This window comes from Sceloporus occidentalis, unplaced genomic scaffold, assembly GCF_023333645.1.
Source record: "Sceloporus occidentalis isolate IW3139 unplaced genomic scaffold, rSceOcc1.0.p SCAF_19, whole genome shotgun sequence".
NCBI classification, from domain to species: domain Eukaryota; kingdom Metazoa; phylum Chordata; class Lepidosauria; order Squamata; family Phrynosomatidae; genus Sceloporus; species Sceloporus occidentalis.
The window spans coordinates 13,219,198-13,233,840 of NW_028316999.1; the positions used below are offsets into that span (position 1 = coordinate 13,219,198).

At 39.1% G+C, this 14,643-nt stretch overlaps 1 protein-coding gene across 1 annotated transcript; it reads right to left on the minus strand.

Annotated features, from left to right (window-relative positions):
- Window positions 1-7,651: 7,651 nt before the first annotated feature.
- On the minus strand, window positions 7,652-9,401 carry LOC149302465 (terminal nucleotidyltransferase 5A). The gene is made up of 2 exons (XM_089482617.1): window positions 8,976-9,401; window positions 7,652-8,431 (listed from the first exon to the last, which is right to left on the minus strand). Exons 1-2 carry the CDS (start codon window positions 9,399-9,401, stop codon window positions 7,652-7,654), a joined length of 1,206 nt encoding a protein of 401 aa, XP_089338743.1.
- Window positions 9,402-14,643: the final 5,242 nt, after the last annotated feature.

Genomic DNA, 14,643 nt, shown 5'->3' on the forward strand with positions numbered 1-14,643 from the left:
GTCTCTTATATCTTCACCCACTGAGAAGTATGATTAAAGCAATCTCAAGAGCTTCTGTTACGTAGTTGTAGTAGTAAGACTCCTACTACATGTATTGTATTGCGAACTGGTAGTTTTTTGAAAATTTTGGTAATACCACTATTTTCTGGCTAACACGGGATGAATCTGTGTGCTTGAAGTGGTTTTGAGCCCAATGCCTGCCTTGGATCAGCTCAGAAGAAATACGCTTCTCAGTACATCATTGGGTCCTCAATTATGTCTGAGGGAACTGTATCTTCAAAATTCAGACTAGGTGGTGCGTAAACTGGTATAACCAGGCCTGGTTCTTAAGCAACCTTGTTCCAGCTCATGTTATACTATGATTGGTTCATCTACCTCTAATATTAGTACAGGTGAGCAACTACCAGGTTCAGGCATTATTAACCTACTGCTATGACTAGGATATCCTTTCATTGCTAAGCTGTTCCAGAATTTAATTTTCTTCCCATGTTTTGTATCTAAAAAATAAAGTATTTCCCTCTATTATGTCATTAGTATGTATAACCGGCTAGAACAAGTAGATCAAATGTACATTTTAGTAACATTGGACCAAATGTTTGTATAACATAATCCTTCCCCAACTAAAGTAATAGTGTATATTGGCCCATCTGACACACTGAGAGGTCAAATCAGAGTTCAAGCCTGAATCCAGTCTGAACTGGAGAATAAATTCCAAGCAAATGAAGTTACATGCATGTTGCATGAAAAGAGACCTAGCCCTGCGGACAAGCAGGCGACGAACAAGCAAGGTTTCCCACTGAAATGCTGGAAAGATTTCACTCTTTTAACTGGCAGATGGAAGTAAGCATCCAACAGTTAAATGAACAGGCAACATTTCTCAATGAGTTGCTAGGAGTTCACATAAACAGGGAGAAGTGATGTGAAGTCAATTGGCTTTATTTGTCCCTTTAAAACAAATATTGCATATTATAAGCACACTCCAGCTCTTTAATTCATATGATAGCTGGGAAATCCGTTCAATGATTGCTGTGCCCCCCTTGTAACTGTATGGGGAGGGGGTTGCCCCTTAAAGTAGCCAATCAGTGGTAAGAATTGTTGGATCAGGGAGGCAGTGGGCAGCTGCAGAGTTGCAGATTCTACAGTCATTTTTTAAAGAATGAGACAGTAAACAGTCCCTTTGAAGTACTTTATAACATGTTGAAAGTACAGCAGTTTTTGGCTGATTGAAGCAAGCAGTCGCTAGCAGGAAAGCACCCCTATATAGATCAATGGGAGAGCTTTATGAATATGCCTGTGGAGGGTCTCATTAGGCACCCTGGAACGTTGGAGCTGCCTTGTAGTTAGTATAGAGCGTGTGTGCACTAGTAAGCAGGAGATGCGTTCGGAGAAAACAAAATAATTTAAACCTAATGAATGGATAGTTCTGTAAAGTAGTCCTGACGTCAAGCAAAACTGCCATCCTTTTACCTGAAGTGTTTCTTGTGACAACTAATGCTTGTGCATTCATTTGAGCATATCTTAAACCCAGGATATGCAGAACACTGCAAATGTCATATCAAATGAGACTTTCAATTAAAAAAAACTAAGAAATCAACTCTTCCGGGACATGAATCACAAGCAACCGCCCAATGTAAGAAAAACCTGACGAACAAGTTCCATATATGCGTGATATTACAATTAACTAGTCATGAATATATTGTAGAACATTAATTGGTGTATGTTGAATGATAACAAATAAATGCATTAGTAACTATATGATAGATCAGGGCAATTTTCCTTAATTGTAAGGTTCACAGTATGCTGTATAACCAGTACAGCATTTAACGATGGTTTCATTTGTTAAGTGTCCTGTGACTTCACAGTTGTAAAAAAAAAAATACATTTTATATGATACTGTTTTTATAGTGTCCATATTCTGTCAGACTTGCATGTTCAGGTGACATAATTCTCCCTGCCCACAAAATACGATATTCTTGGTGACATACAAGTAATTGGAGCACACAAGACTTTGTTTTCAGAGTTTAATCCAGAGAATACCGGTACTTGTTTTACATACAACCCACAAGACTTAATATTATTAGTCACACAATAAGAATTTTAGAAAAAAATGCTTTTTTAATCTATAAATGATAAAAAAAACCATATTTTTTTCTGCTTATATAATAACTACTGAGCTTTCATATAATTCAACTGTATAAAGCAGGTAAAACTCCTTTAAAAAATGATTAGATCGGGTGAATTATATACGCCATGCTATTTTTTTAAACATAGTAATTAAAGATAACGATTGTGAACATTTAAAAACAAAAGTCTAAGTGTTCCTTGACCTGTCATGGGGTGTGGGGGGAAGGTCTGTTCTCTTGCAATACTAATGTTACATTTTTGAACAACATTTTAAAATATCTTTATTCCATTTCGTAAAAAGTCATAATTTTTTTTAGACATCACAAAATACTCAAAAAGTGTCAATGGTTTTGTTGAGCAGGGCCCGCCTCACCTGTTGTTTCTGTAAGTCAAATTGTTATGTTATATACTACGTTATGTCCTGTCTACCTTTTGTACAGCGCTATGGAATTTGATGGTGCTATACAAAACACTTAATAATAATAATACTTTTCTAGTCTATCACAGATAAAATTAAATATCTAAAACAGAAAATGTAAAAAAAAAACATGTTTAAAGAAGCTAAAAATTTAAAACAATGGGTGTCCGTTGGCTGGGACTTCTTCCTACCTAGAGTTCTGTCTCTGGTAGAAGGGGAGCCAGCAAGTGACATGTGGCCTAAATTAAGCCACAGTAGAAGCCTGACTTTCCGAGCAGTAACCAGACACACTAGTCATTTCTTTCCAGCCACTCCCAGCCACACAGGAGGACCCAAACACAAGAGGAGATAGGCTTTTCACATCACATTGCTCATTTTATAAGCCAAGCCAGACCAGGACAGCTCATCCGCAGGGTGGGGTATTTGCATTTTTAGTCTATTTTGGTGATGAAAGTGCTGTTAAAGTTATTAAGAGTAGAGGAAGAGGGTGGCTTAAGATAAATGTGGGGCCCTTCAATACAATCTCCATTTGGTAAAGTTTTGTCAATGCCCCTGAGACATTTACAAATGACTTGCATCCTTGCTGGCTCTCAAACATACCTTCATAGTTTACTAACATAACTCTAAACTTGATGTTCAAATATATGTATCTATATAAATTGGCTATATAACTAATGTTTCTATTTTTGTGGTGGAAGCTGCCTCTTATCTGCAAAGTATTCCCACATCATTGCATGTGTAACTTGTAGCATGCAAAACATGATTCTCCATAACCTAAAAAGTGGCAACACATTGCCCCAAGCACCCCAATGGGGAAATATATTCGTGAGATGCAGCATCAGGCTCCTGCATGAACGAAACACATTTTTTTTATTTAAAAAAAATATTCTCTCATTTTTATATAGTAATTTAAACAAATACTTGAAGGTATACTATATACATATTCATAAATATTAATTAGCTGCTCTTAAGGTACAAATAGAGATCTTGGGTGTATCTCCTCTGCTATGAGGCTAGCATGAAGCCAAGTCATCTTAGCCTATTTTGTACCTAAACATTGCCTACTAAACTGCATAAGTTACACTGGCTGGAAAAAATCATGGATTACTCATTAGGAAGCCAATAGATCAAACTATCACCATAATCAAAGTGCATCTTTTATTCACTGGTTTTAATAACAGCTTATTCAATCAGACATAAACACAGATCCATAGAAAAAAATATCATTTTTATTTACAAAAAAAATCCAAATATTGGATGATGTAAACAAAACTCACAATCTTTTCCCTCAAAATGTGGATGCAAATGGCCTGTGGCTCATCTGGCTTGTTGCCTGCTCTTTATATAGTCCATAGTCCATGCATTCCTCAGCATCAAAGCAAGAAGTTTGTTGCAACAAGATGTCTCTGTGCAGGCAGCGTCCATATGATATGAAGTAGGAGAGCGCAACATCTATGGCCTTTTCAAAAGCTAAATTTTTTTTATTTTTTTTTTATTTACTTTTTTTTTTTGAACAAAAATGTAAAATTACAACTGCAAATGACCCTCCTATCTCCATTTTGGTGTTGCCAAAAAAAATAAATATATATATATATATAAAGCTTATTAGGTAACTTTTTTTCTGTTGCACCAGAAACGACTTTTTTTTTTATGTTTCTTCACTGGAAACACCATCAACAACCAGCATAAAGAAATTCATGTACAAAGCATATGACAAAATGATTTAAAGCTGAATAAAATATTGTATGTATGTTTTGCAAAAAGCACGTGTATAAAGCAGAATTGTTATTTAAGAAAGTAAAAATGGCTGACGCCGGTAGTATTTTTTTTTTTTTTTCCCTGCCAGGGACTATGCCCCTGCATTTTTGTGCATCAACACGGAATGGTCTGGTTTGAAAGAGATCTGATGTATCATCACATTTGTATTAGTGGGTTTATCTCAACATAGATTAGCAATAAATCCGTCCTCCATACAGACTGTCCAACGGCTGATTTTTTTAAGGAGTCATGTATTTCAAAAGAAGCATTGTCCTTCCTGCAAATTTCCAGCATGTTGGATGATAGACAAGTCACTTTCATTAATTGCTGTACAAAATATGTTTTGCAACCAACATGAATAAAACATTTGTTGAAACCATAACAAAATATATAAAAAAAGACGTAGATGATACATAGCTGCGTGTTTAAAAGAGGAATGTCTGCAACATATTTTTGATATAAAAAAAAAAAAAAAAAAAGGACCCTTAAATTAATACGTATTAATAAATATTGTACGGTGGTGATGCAATTGTTAATCCAACATAGAAATGAGTTATAGACGCCATGCAAACAGATGCGGCAAAAAATATGGATATACCCCATCACCAGCTGATCCCATTTCCCCAGCCATCCCTCTCGATTCACTTCGTAAAGCCACATGAATATCTATGGATCCTGTACTAAGACAAGCACATCTCAATTCTGATTTACTGTCTGAAAGAACGAGCCCTGGGAAATGAGCCTTCCTCCTCGCAATTAATCAAAAGAAGGGTCTCCACTGACCAAACACGAGACAGACAGGAGCAGTCACAGAAAACGCCAGAAATTTCCGTGTAAACAGAGAGTGGCAGTGCAATAGCTTTAACAGATCCTGCAAAATTCACAGGAATTGTGCTACAGTAAACATATCAGGTTCCTGCCAAAAAAAAAAAAAGGAATAGCAAAAGGGATCTTAATTTCTAAAGGTACTGAGGAAGAGTATGTCTATAAATAAATACCATCAAAGATGCCTTGGGGGCCTCAGACAAACATAATCACTTAGCTGCCAGCAACATAATTGTTGACAGTCGAGGGAGTTAACGCTTTGGGCGCCGGAACGGTGTGCAGTTTTTAACAACTAATTGGCACGACGTGTTTGAAATTATTTTCAATGTGCTGTAAATACAAATGTGTTTCATCAGTGATTTGAATCGTGATCTGCCTATTGTTACAGGTACAAGGAAGTGTATAGATACGACACTTTGGCTAGTCATGATCACCCTGTTAAACAGGCAATTTTTTTTTCTTACTGGCAAGTAGAATGTGTTAATGGCTGCTCAAACTGGACAGGCGTGTAGGTTAAAGTACTCCACAAAGAGGGCTATATTTGATAATGCAGAGAGCTGATAATGGAGAATACTAATGATTGAATCAGAAGAGTATAATGGACTTATTTTGCAACGGTCCGCACAATTATAACTGATGTTTTAAGAAAGCTAGACCTGTGAAACATTAAATTAATCCAGATATTTATTCTCTCAGTCTGATCTCTTCACAACAGATTAAGATGCAACAGACTGTAAAAGAGACCACAAGACAAAAGTATTAGACTCTTATCCCTTACCCTGTATCCATTACCACCTGATTATTATTTTGTGGTACCTTTTAATCATGGGGAGGAATGGATATAAAGGTTTTTAAAATGGGTGTAGTAAGTGAAAAAAACGGTTTAGCCCACTGCAAAACGAAAACTGCAGTGTTATGGTAAAGATACCACGACAGTCACTAAAAAAGTGGACAGAAAAGGAATGAGAAAATGTGGTTTTAATAGCTTTCTGTGGTTTACTAGTAAAACAGAACAAGAAAATAATGGAAATGATTATTTAAATAAGGTATAGATCAAAAGATGTAAACAAAAAATTAACCCCTAGATAGTAAATATTTGGTAAATTTCCATAAGGACAAATAATATAGAGCTACACTAGCTGTGCTGTTATTAAGCTTCCACAACAACAATTTGTGAAGCAGAAAGGTGCATGGCTCATTGATTTGCATAGGCTGTGCAACCCTCTGCAACACAAATAGTTAAACACCACTAGTGGTCCTACAACACAAGAAAAATACTATAAATCAAAGTAATAAATTGATTTGTCCTAAATACAATAATACAGAATTAAGTTGGGTTGTTTTTGTTTTTTTTTCTCTTTCCTATTTTTTGAAATCCAGATATCTAAGAATACATTTCTTATAGTTTATTCAACTATAGTATCCTGTCAAAACTTTTTAGCAAACTGTCCTTTACATAAACATTTTCCAAGTGTTATATTTATATAAATAATATTTTAATATCCCTGTTTTCTTATGAAAAAACACACACGCTCTCCTGCTCCATGAGTGTGTATATATATATATATATATATATATATATATATATATATATATATATATATATATATATATTATAGACACACACATTTCACAAATAAAACTAGGGCATTTACTGCACTGTTCATCACAGGTTTCTGAATATTTTCCTAGTATCCCTGATAAAAGAAAATGCGCAGTTCAATCACAAAACTACATTATTATTTTTTTTGAAGGCAACAGGCACTTTGATACAGTAAGTTAACAAGTACACAAATAATGTTCCATTCCCAACTCTATCATTTGGGTATAATTATTTAAGAAATCTTTGGTCCTTAAGCATTTTTTTTTGCTACCGCTAACTCTCCCATGCACAGGTCACATTTCAAAAATGTGAATCATGCATACATCTGGAAATAATGGATCTTCAAAAGACTTAATGTTTTTAGAACTGTGCCACCCAACTGTGGTTCACTTGGAGCAAGCCATGTCTGGAATAGCATTCTATGCAAGCAAGTTATACATTCTGCATAATTCAGACACAGAACTTGCTGTAAACCCTAAAGGTCATTCTAAACACCAAATGTTGTTTTTTTTCTTCTCATTAGCTACATTCACCTGAAATGCAGAAGGAAAGATAATTTCCTTGAGAATATCACTCCCTGTTGTAAAATCCATACAACTGACCAACCACTTCTTTTTCAAATGTTAAGAAAGCCAAGAATCTCCAGCCTGTACTTTCTTAAAGTATTCCTCCATCTTGTATTGTGGAAGGCTACCTTTCCTTTTAAAATAACTGACTTTTGTGCTGTGGGGTTGACCTCTATTAATTTGGGTCTTCTGATTTGGATCAAGCTCCCATGTAGTCTACATGAACCACAAGCTCCATGAAGACTTAAATATAGAGCAGGTCATCATTGCGCAAAATTACACCCCATTTTTATAACCAGGAATCCTCATTACGTAAGTTATGAGGACATTTTCCTATAAGAAGCCTTTCGTGTTGTCTTAATTACAGGGTAACCAAGTGGAGTATGTATGCTGCTGGCATGTGAAGACAGGTTGAACCTGGGCAATATAGTAATTGCTGAAATTGGCATCTGCTACATAAGGGGCTGGCTGGTAGTAGCAAGTTACATTCGCCACATTTGGAATACTGTTTTGTTCAATCAGGACACGGATGGCAAGCATGGAGATAAGGCTCAGAGTCTGCCTTCTTTCGTGTCCCATGAGACACACTGTACTTTCATTGACCACACCATGCAGAGTCATAAGATAATCATACTTGCGGTCTTCTAATCCCACAAAGTGATTCTGCAAGTAGGATTCCAGTTTTCTTTGCTGTTCGCCAATGTCTGAAAAATCAATGAAAAACCTTGAACACATGTATCTCTGCAGGGACTTCATCTCAGACTCTGAGGCTGCCCTGAAGCCTCTTACTAAAAGATTACAGTATTTTAAAAGGCCGCCTCCACGAATCTCCTCGGGGTTCCGGGTGGCAATGATCTTGTGACAAAGGTGATCAAAGGCTTCTTGAAAATCCCCATATACACTCTCCCCTATTATAGTGGGATGGAAGGTCTCAGTCATTGGGTTCTCTGAACATTCATAAAAAAACAAAAGCGAATCCAACTTAATCTGAAAAGAATCTACACTGAATTCAAACTGCCTCCTCAAGGAATCCACAAATTTGAGTTCCACATTTTTGCCATGGTTGTTGGATAAGGATATGAGACTCCATCGATCAGAATCGTTGCAGACTTTCACCATTTTCTGAACATAAGCTTCCTGCAAATGGAAAGATAAACACAAACAGACCAATCACATGAACTGAAAGAATATCGTTGAGTCACTCAGGTTTCAAAACAAAGTCCCCAGAAAAAAAATTAAAATAAAAAGGAGAACCTTACCATGACACGATGACACACACAAACAGTAATACAATGTTACTAGGCGTGCATTTCCCAATATTCACTTGAAATGAAACTGCTTGACTTGACAGACTAGCAATGAAAACAATATAGCTTAAAGAGAGAACTCATTGTTTTCCGCCTGCTGCATTATTCCGAAAGCTTTGCAACCCCCACAACTGCCCCAGCCTTACAAATTAATATAAATGGAACCAATTATAAGAAGACAGAGGAATCTAGAATAAAGTCTAACGATTTAAACTCTTGTATTTTCCAGCTTTACAACTGTTGAAGCCCATGACAAAGAAGGGGGGGGGGGGGCTGTTAGGTTCCTGATTTCATCTGTCTTCTGGAAAAACATCTGGACTGCGTTGCTAACCAGTGTTTGTGTTTAGGGTCGGTCATCAGCGCGCTTTATTTACCTTTAGGGTGAGAGGGGTGATCTTCTCTTTATTAACTCCTTCGGGTAAGAAATCCAAAAGGCAATCCAAGACCACGTCTTTGACAGTCTGAAACTCAGCCTCTCCTTTAAGGTCTGCGCAGAAGATTAGGTCCAGATCCTTATAGCCCAAGCCGCTGTCCTGGTGAAGGATGTGGCTAGCTGCCGAACCGTTAAGCCTGACATCCCGGACACCGATATTCTTTTCCTCCAGTCTACTCCTTACCACCTTCACGATCTGCCTGGGCTTCATCTCCAGGGTGGGGAAGTTCCCCCTGCCATGGATGGGAATTGTCTCAGTGAGGATACTATCCAGCCTCTGTACTTGCTCCCAGCTCAACACATTGCAGTTGCTATTGTCGCAGCCTTGGCATATCCCACCGGTACAGGCATTTTCATCATCTGCCATAGTAATATGCCGTGTTTACTCCGATTTCTCTCTCTCTCTGCGAAGTCAAAAATGCGATTAAGAAGGTGGCGCAACAAGACCTCTCTGCTGGGCTTCCAAGAGTTCTGTAGAACGCAAAGGAACAAATGAGCATCAACGATAGTCGGATTAAGATCCCCACTAAAACCTCTGTAATCCCCTACCTGGATAAATGCAACTGCGCACACAGCGGCATCCAGCAAGCCCCCCTCTAATGCCCCGCGCTCGGTCCTTAATGCATATAACCTCACAGCTAGAGGAGGGTATACCCCGCAACGACTGCCCCTCACTGCCACCCACCGTTACCCCACAAGCCCCGGGTAATCACCTCGCTTAAAACGCTTTCTAATAAGATCGCATGCAAAGTGCAAAAGCCTCCGGGCGAGCTGTCAGCGGGCGCAGCGCGTGAACATCGACTGTCTCCGGAGCCTTAGTAAATGTGCCTGCGCGGTTTTCCTCCGGTTACTTTATATATGGGCTATTTGGTCTGGCGCTGCCTGGGAGTCACAGTCCCACCCCGACACGCCCCTTCTGGTAACAGCCATTTGCTCGGGACTTGTTGCATTTATCGCCCAGAACTTTCTAATGTTAACGTGCGCTCTGTATAACGGGGGATTCCCGGACCCCCCTCAGGTAAAAGACTCTCCGTGATATTAACCTCTTGCTGACAGCCCTAGTTCGTGACCCCCCCTCCCCCCAAAGTGTCAGTTTTAAGAAGTGCGTGCACAGCGGCCAGCCTGCGTCATGGAGACTTATTTTAATCTTTTAATGAGGGAAGCGTCTCTTTCTCGGCTTCCTTTGTAATGCAGACCAGGCGGCAAATACCGGACTAGATAATGAGCACAGTGCGCAATTAGCGCTGGACAAGCAAAGCACGGTAATGGGCTGAGGCGAGCTAATGAGAACGTACACTGAAGGGAGTGTGAACTTGGTCCCTGTGGTACAGCGGGACCAAATGGCCCTTCTCTCTCTCTGCAATAGTTGCCCGTCAGAGGTAATGTGAAATCGGATGTTGAGTTTATGGGATCTATGACAACTGTGGGTAAGACTAAGTGACCGTGGGGCACTCACTGGGATACCCCAGTAAAACCAACGGGGAATCGCACACGGAACCTTGGGTTCCAGTTTGGTCTGGGACACTCGATAATCAAGATTGACATAATTTTCTAGCCAATCACCAAGCGATGACGCAAATGCATTCTTTCTGACGTCCACACTTTTACACGCTTGACCAATCGAGCAAGTTTGGGGGCGTGGCTAGCGTCTCTGAATGAGCGATATTCACGTCTAGGAATCCTGCTGCCTGACAGCCTAGTACCCAGCTGAGTTTCGGTGTGTCCCACCAGCGGCGCTTTCTAACGCCAAGCAATGAGTGTACGGACGGCTATCCCAGCCCATTATTCTTAATGCCGGATTTATAGGCCTTTAAAGTTTGTGTTTTGCTGCTTTCTGAGGCAAATACTTTGAAAAGGCAAATACTTTGAAAATGCAATACGGCACTATTAGGGTTAATGTCTCAAACCCCTTATCTTATTGCACTCGTTGCCTTTAAAGTTAAGCAGCTCTCGTATTCACCCACAGGCGGGGTCCAGTAGGAAGGGTAACCCTATTTGCTTGGCTCTGGTCGTCAGTTATCTATTTAATCCCCGGAAAGGGAACAACGAAAATCAATTATAGATAATCATTTGGCACCCTATTGTTATGACTCATCCAGAGCGAAGCTAGACGAGAATCTACTCCAGCTATTGCTGTGGGGATTGCTGGGGTTGAACTACGTTACAGCAGCACCCCCTACAGGCCAGTTGACACATTACATCCTCCCCAAGACCACATGTGTGGTGGGATAACTGAAGGGGTTTATCAGACCTTCTGTATTTACTTAGTCCATCCTGGAGCAGTTCACCGAATTCAAGGAGCGATTCTAGGAATCAATGAATGAAGCATTATTCTCCCTTTCAGACATGCTTTATTATAGAGCAGCTCAATCTAGCATTAGGTTCTTCAAGTGGATTATGCCTAAAACATATGTGCTATCCGTTAGAGCAGATCCTTTAAGTAAAAAGTAAAACTGAAGTTTGTTAAAAGACGGGACGGATATCATAAAAGAAAGAAGGCTGAGCCCTTTGCTTTGCATTAACTTCAAACAGCATGGATGAATTTACTTTAGCAGCACCTACCCATTGTGCAAACACAGATCACAAAATTGCAAGGTGAAGTTGTTTGTTTTAAATACCCAAAGCTAATGTCTGTAAGCACAGCAGGCTTTTTATGGCTTATTGGGAAATAAAGCTTACTTCTAGGCATTTTCACAATGTTATAAAACGTCTTGATTTGACATTCTGATGTATTTTCTATAAAATGCCATATAAAATATAATTTCAGTTTTCCTAAAACAATATTGGTTTTTTTTTATTTATTTGCAGCACATTATTTATTCTACCACATAACATTTCAGATTATCACACTTTTTGCAATTTCGCTTAGGATTTGTCCTACACTGTAGGCGATACTGCTAAACAAAGACCCAATTTGTGTTCGGCAACATTACCTGATTATAGTAATACCCTACATATTTTTTTATGTTCAAGAGGGCCACATACATCATTTACATATTACTCTATTTAGGGTAATACTGTGCAGTATCAAAGTCGCAGTGGTCCACCTGGTCTCCAGTTTTCTTTCTTCTGGGGTCACACATCCTGAAGGGACATGCAACCTTTCCCCTCCTCGACCAGAAGGCCATCAGGAGGGCCGTGTTATCTATGTTAAAGTAGTTGTCTTTTCCATCTCCCAAATCTCTATGCGCTTGGTGCTTTGATTTACAGAGACTGTTTTCATTGTGTGGATTTTGTAGTCTAGAGCTGTCCTGGCAGGCAACAATATTAATGGCTGATGCAGGTTTACTGCCAGGCTGCTCTTACTACAGGATTTTGGAAGGCTGTTAAGAGAGGCAAGCCTACGGTAGCAGGTCCAGGGAGGCAGCAGTCTCCCTGGTACAAAACCTGGGGGCTTGGCCGCCTTTCGGGCAGTCTCCCCAACCGGCCAATTAATGCTACGGAGCATTTGCCAGATAAACACTGCCTCCATAGAGTTTATTAAAAGGCACTTTTAAGATATGATATCTCTGTACATGGGCCACCAACCACGGAGGGGGGGGGGCAGCTGTGAGGCTGCAACTAAGATACATCACTGACAGAGAGAGGGATGTTGCACATATTTACAAATATGATATAACAAACATGATTTATCATGAAGATCTGTTCATGCCTTCTCTATAAATAGCAATCATAGTCATGGTTTGGCAAAATGAGTTGGTCATATTCAAGGAATCCAGTTTGCAATTAGGTAAGACATTTTTAGCATGTCCATTTCCCAGGATCTCACCCAAAAAGGTATAATGGAATTATAAATGATTCTGGTATGGATGCATTCTGTTTGCTTGAGTTTAACAAGTGTCAAATCTATGTGCGCAAACAGTAAAAACAAAGCAGAACAAATTGTTACTGTTCAATGATAGTGTATGTGACAGATTTCTACAGAACATAAATATTTTGTCTTGCAACTGTGTAATTTTCCACTTGGTAAACAAAAAGTAAAAAAAAAAAAAAAAAACAACAGTTCCATGTGCGCACAGTCTTTGATTACATTTTACTGCTCCTCCATGTCTATTTCTAGTAGCCCGAATATGCTGTCTCATGTCCTAAGCGTGTGCAGCATATCAACATACTCTGTTACATGAACTTCTCTACTGTGATTTAAGTTTGTTCTTGACTGCTCTGTCATAGTAAAGAGCTTTTTACCCTACATTTTATTTATGGCAAGCTAGCTATATATAATAATATAATATATTACTTTTACGAAATGGAAGAATATAAAATTACCAACTTTAAAATTGACAATATACAAAACTAACAATAACATGAACACACTTTAAGACATAATGGTACAGAAGGAGGACCTGCTCTTTAAAGCTTACAATTTATTAAGAGGTTAAAGAGGAATAAGACACAAGGTGAGGGCCTACTTGGTCAAGGATGATTTGGTTACAGGGAGTGCCATGTGAAAAGGCCAGTAGCGTGGATACATTTTTTTTCTAGAATGCAGGTTGTGGCTGTTAAAAGGATAGACTGTATGCTTCTCTGTAGTATTTACATTTAGAATGAAAAAGGGGAGAGAGAAATTCCCCGTAATTGTTACGGTTTTGCTGTAGGCGAAATAAATTGCGGACTGTGGAGAGAACACAATTAGGACACACACCTTTTATTGACTAAGAGACGGAAAACAGGGCAATAGAGCATATGACTGGTTAAATGTAATTTAATTGATTAATGTATATTTTAAAAAAAAAAGATATAAGAAACAAAAAATTATTTTGGCGATAATACTTTGTGAAAATGCCCCATGGAAAATAAAAAAGCAGTTCCAACTAATATGCTGGACACTCTACTTCTGATTCATTTGAAGATAGCAGCAAGTTTTAGCTGATTTTAGTGACCTTCAGGACCACTGTGAAGTGTGCGCATGCTGGCGCTCACACTCCTGCCCGTACGCGTTCTGGGGAGTGGCTAATGGACACACCTCCTCCTGCAGTTTCCATAGGTCCCCAAGGATCAGCCACTCCTGCATTGCCTCGACAATGGGGACATTCCTTGCTCCTGTGGGCTTTAAAGCCCAGCCTTGCTTCTATGCCGAGTTATTTTGCTGCCTTGTACACACAAACAAAGCACTGTAACCTTAATTCCCCACTCCTGTTTAGTGCCCTTGTCTATATATTATTTATTAATTTATCTTGTTCTCTGCCACTGGGTTCCATTTCTGCTACAGGGAAGCTCCCCTTCCTGTGCCATAGCCTGGCAGAGGTGTTCAGAATGAATTGGAGTAGTGAAAGGCAGTTTTTAGGGACGACAGGACATCATAAGGGATTTAATTAGTACTTTAGTAGTGTCTTGAGTAAGCAAAGGTTGAATTTTAAACATGTTTTGCAGGTGAAAGCCACAGGATTTTGTGAGAGATGAGAGAAAGCCAGGGTCAAGTGTAATGCCAAGCTAGAGACAGTGTGGCAGGAAATGACCAGTAGCTCTTTTAGATGTTAAGCTTTAGGTAGAGGGATACCCCCCAGAGGGATACCATCAAAGAGAACATTAAAAGAGAGGTCAAGAGAAAAGACATAAAATCACAAAAGAGGAGGGGCAGACAGAGAATCAGAGAGGCATCAAAACTGAGA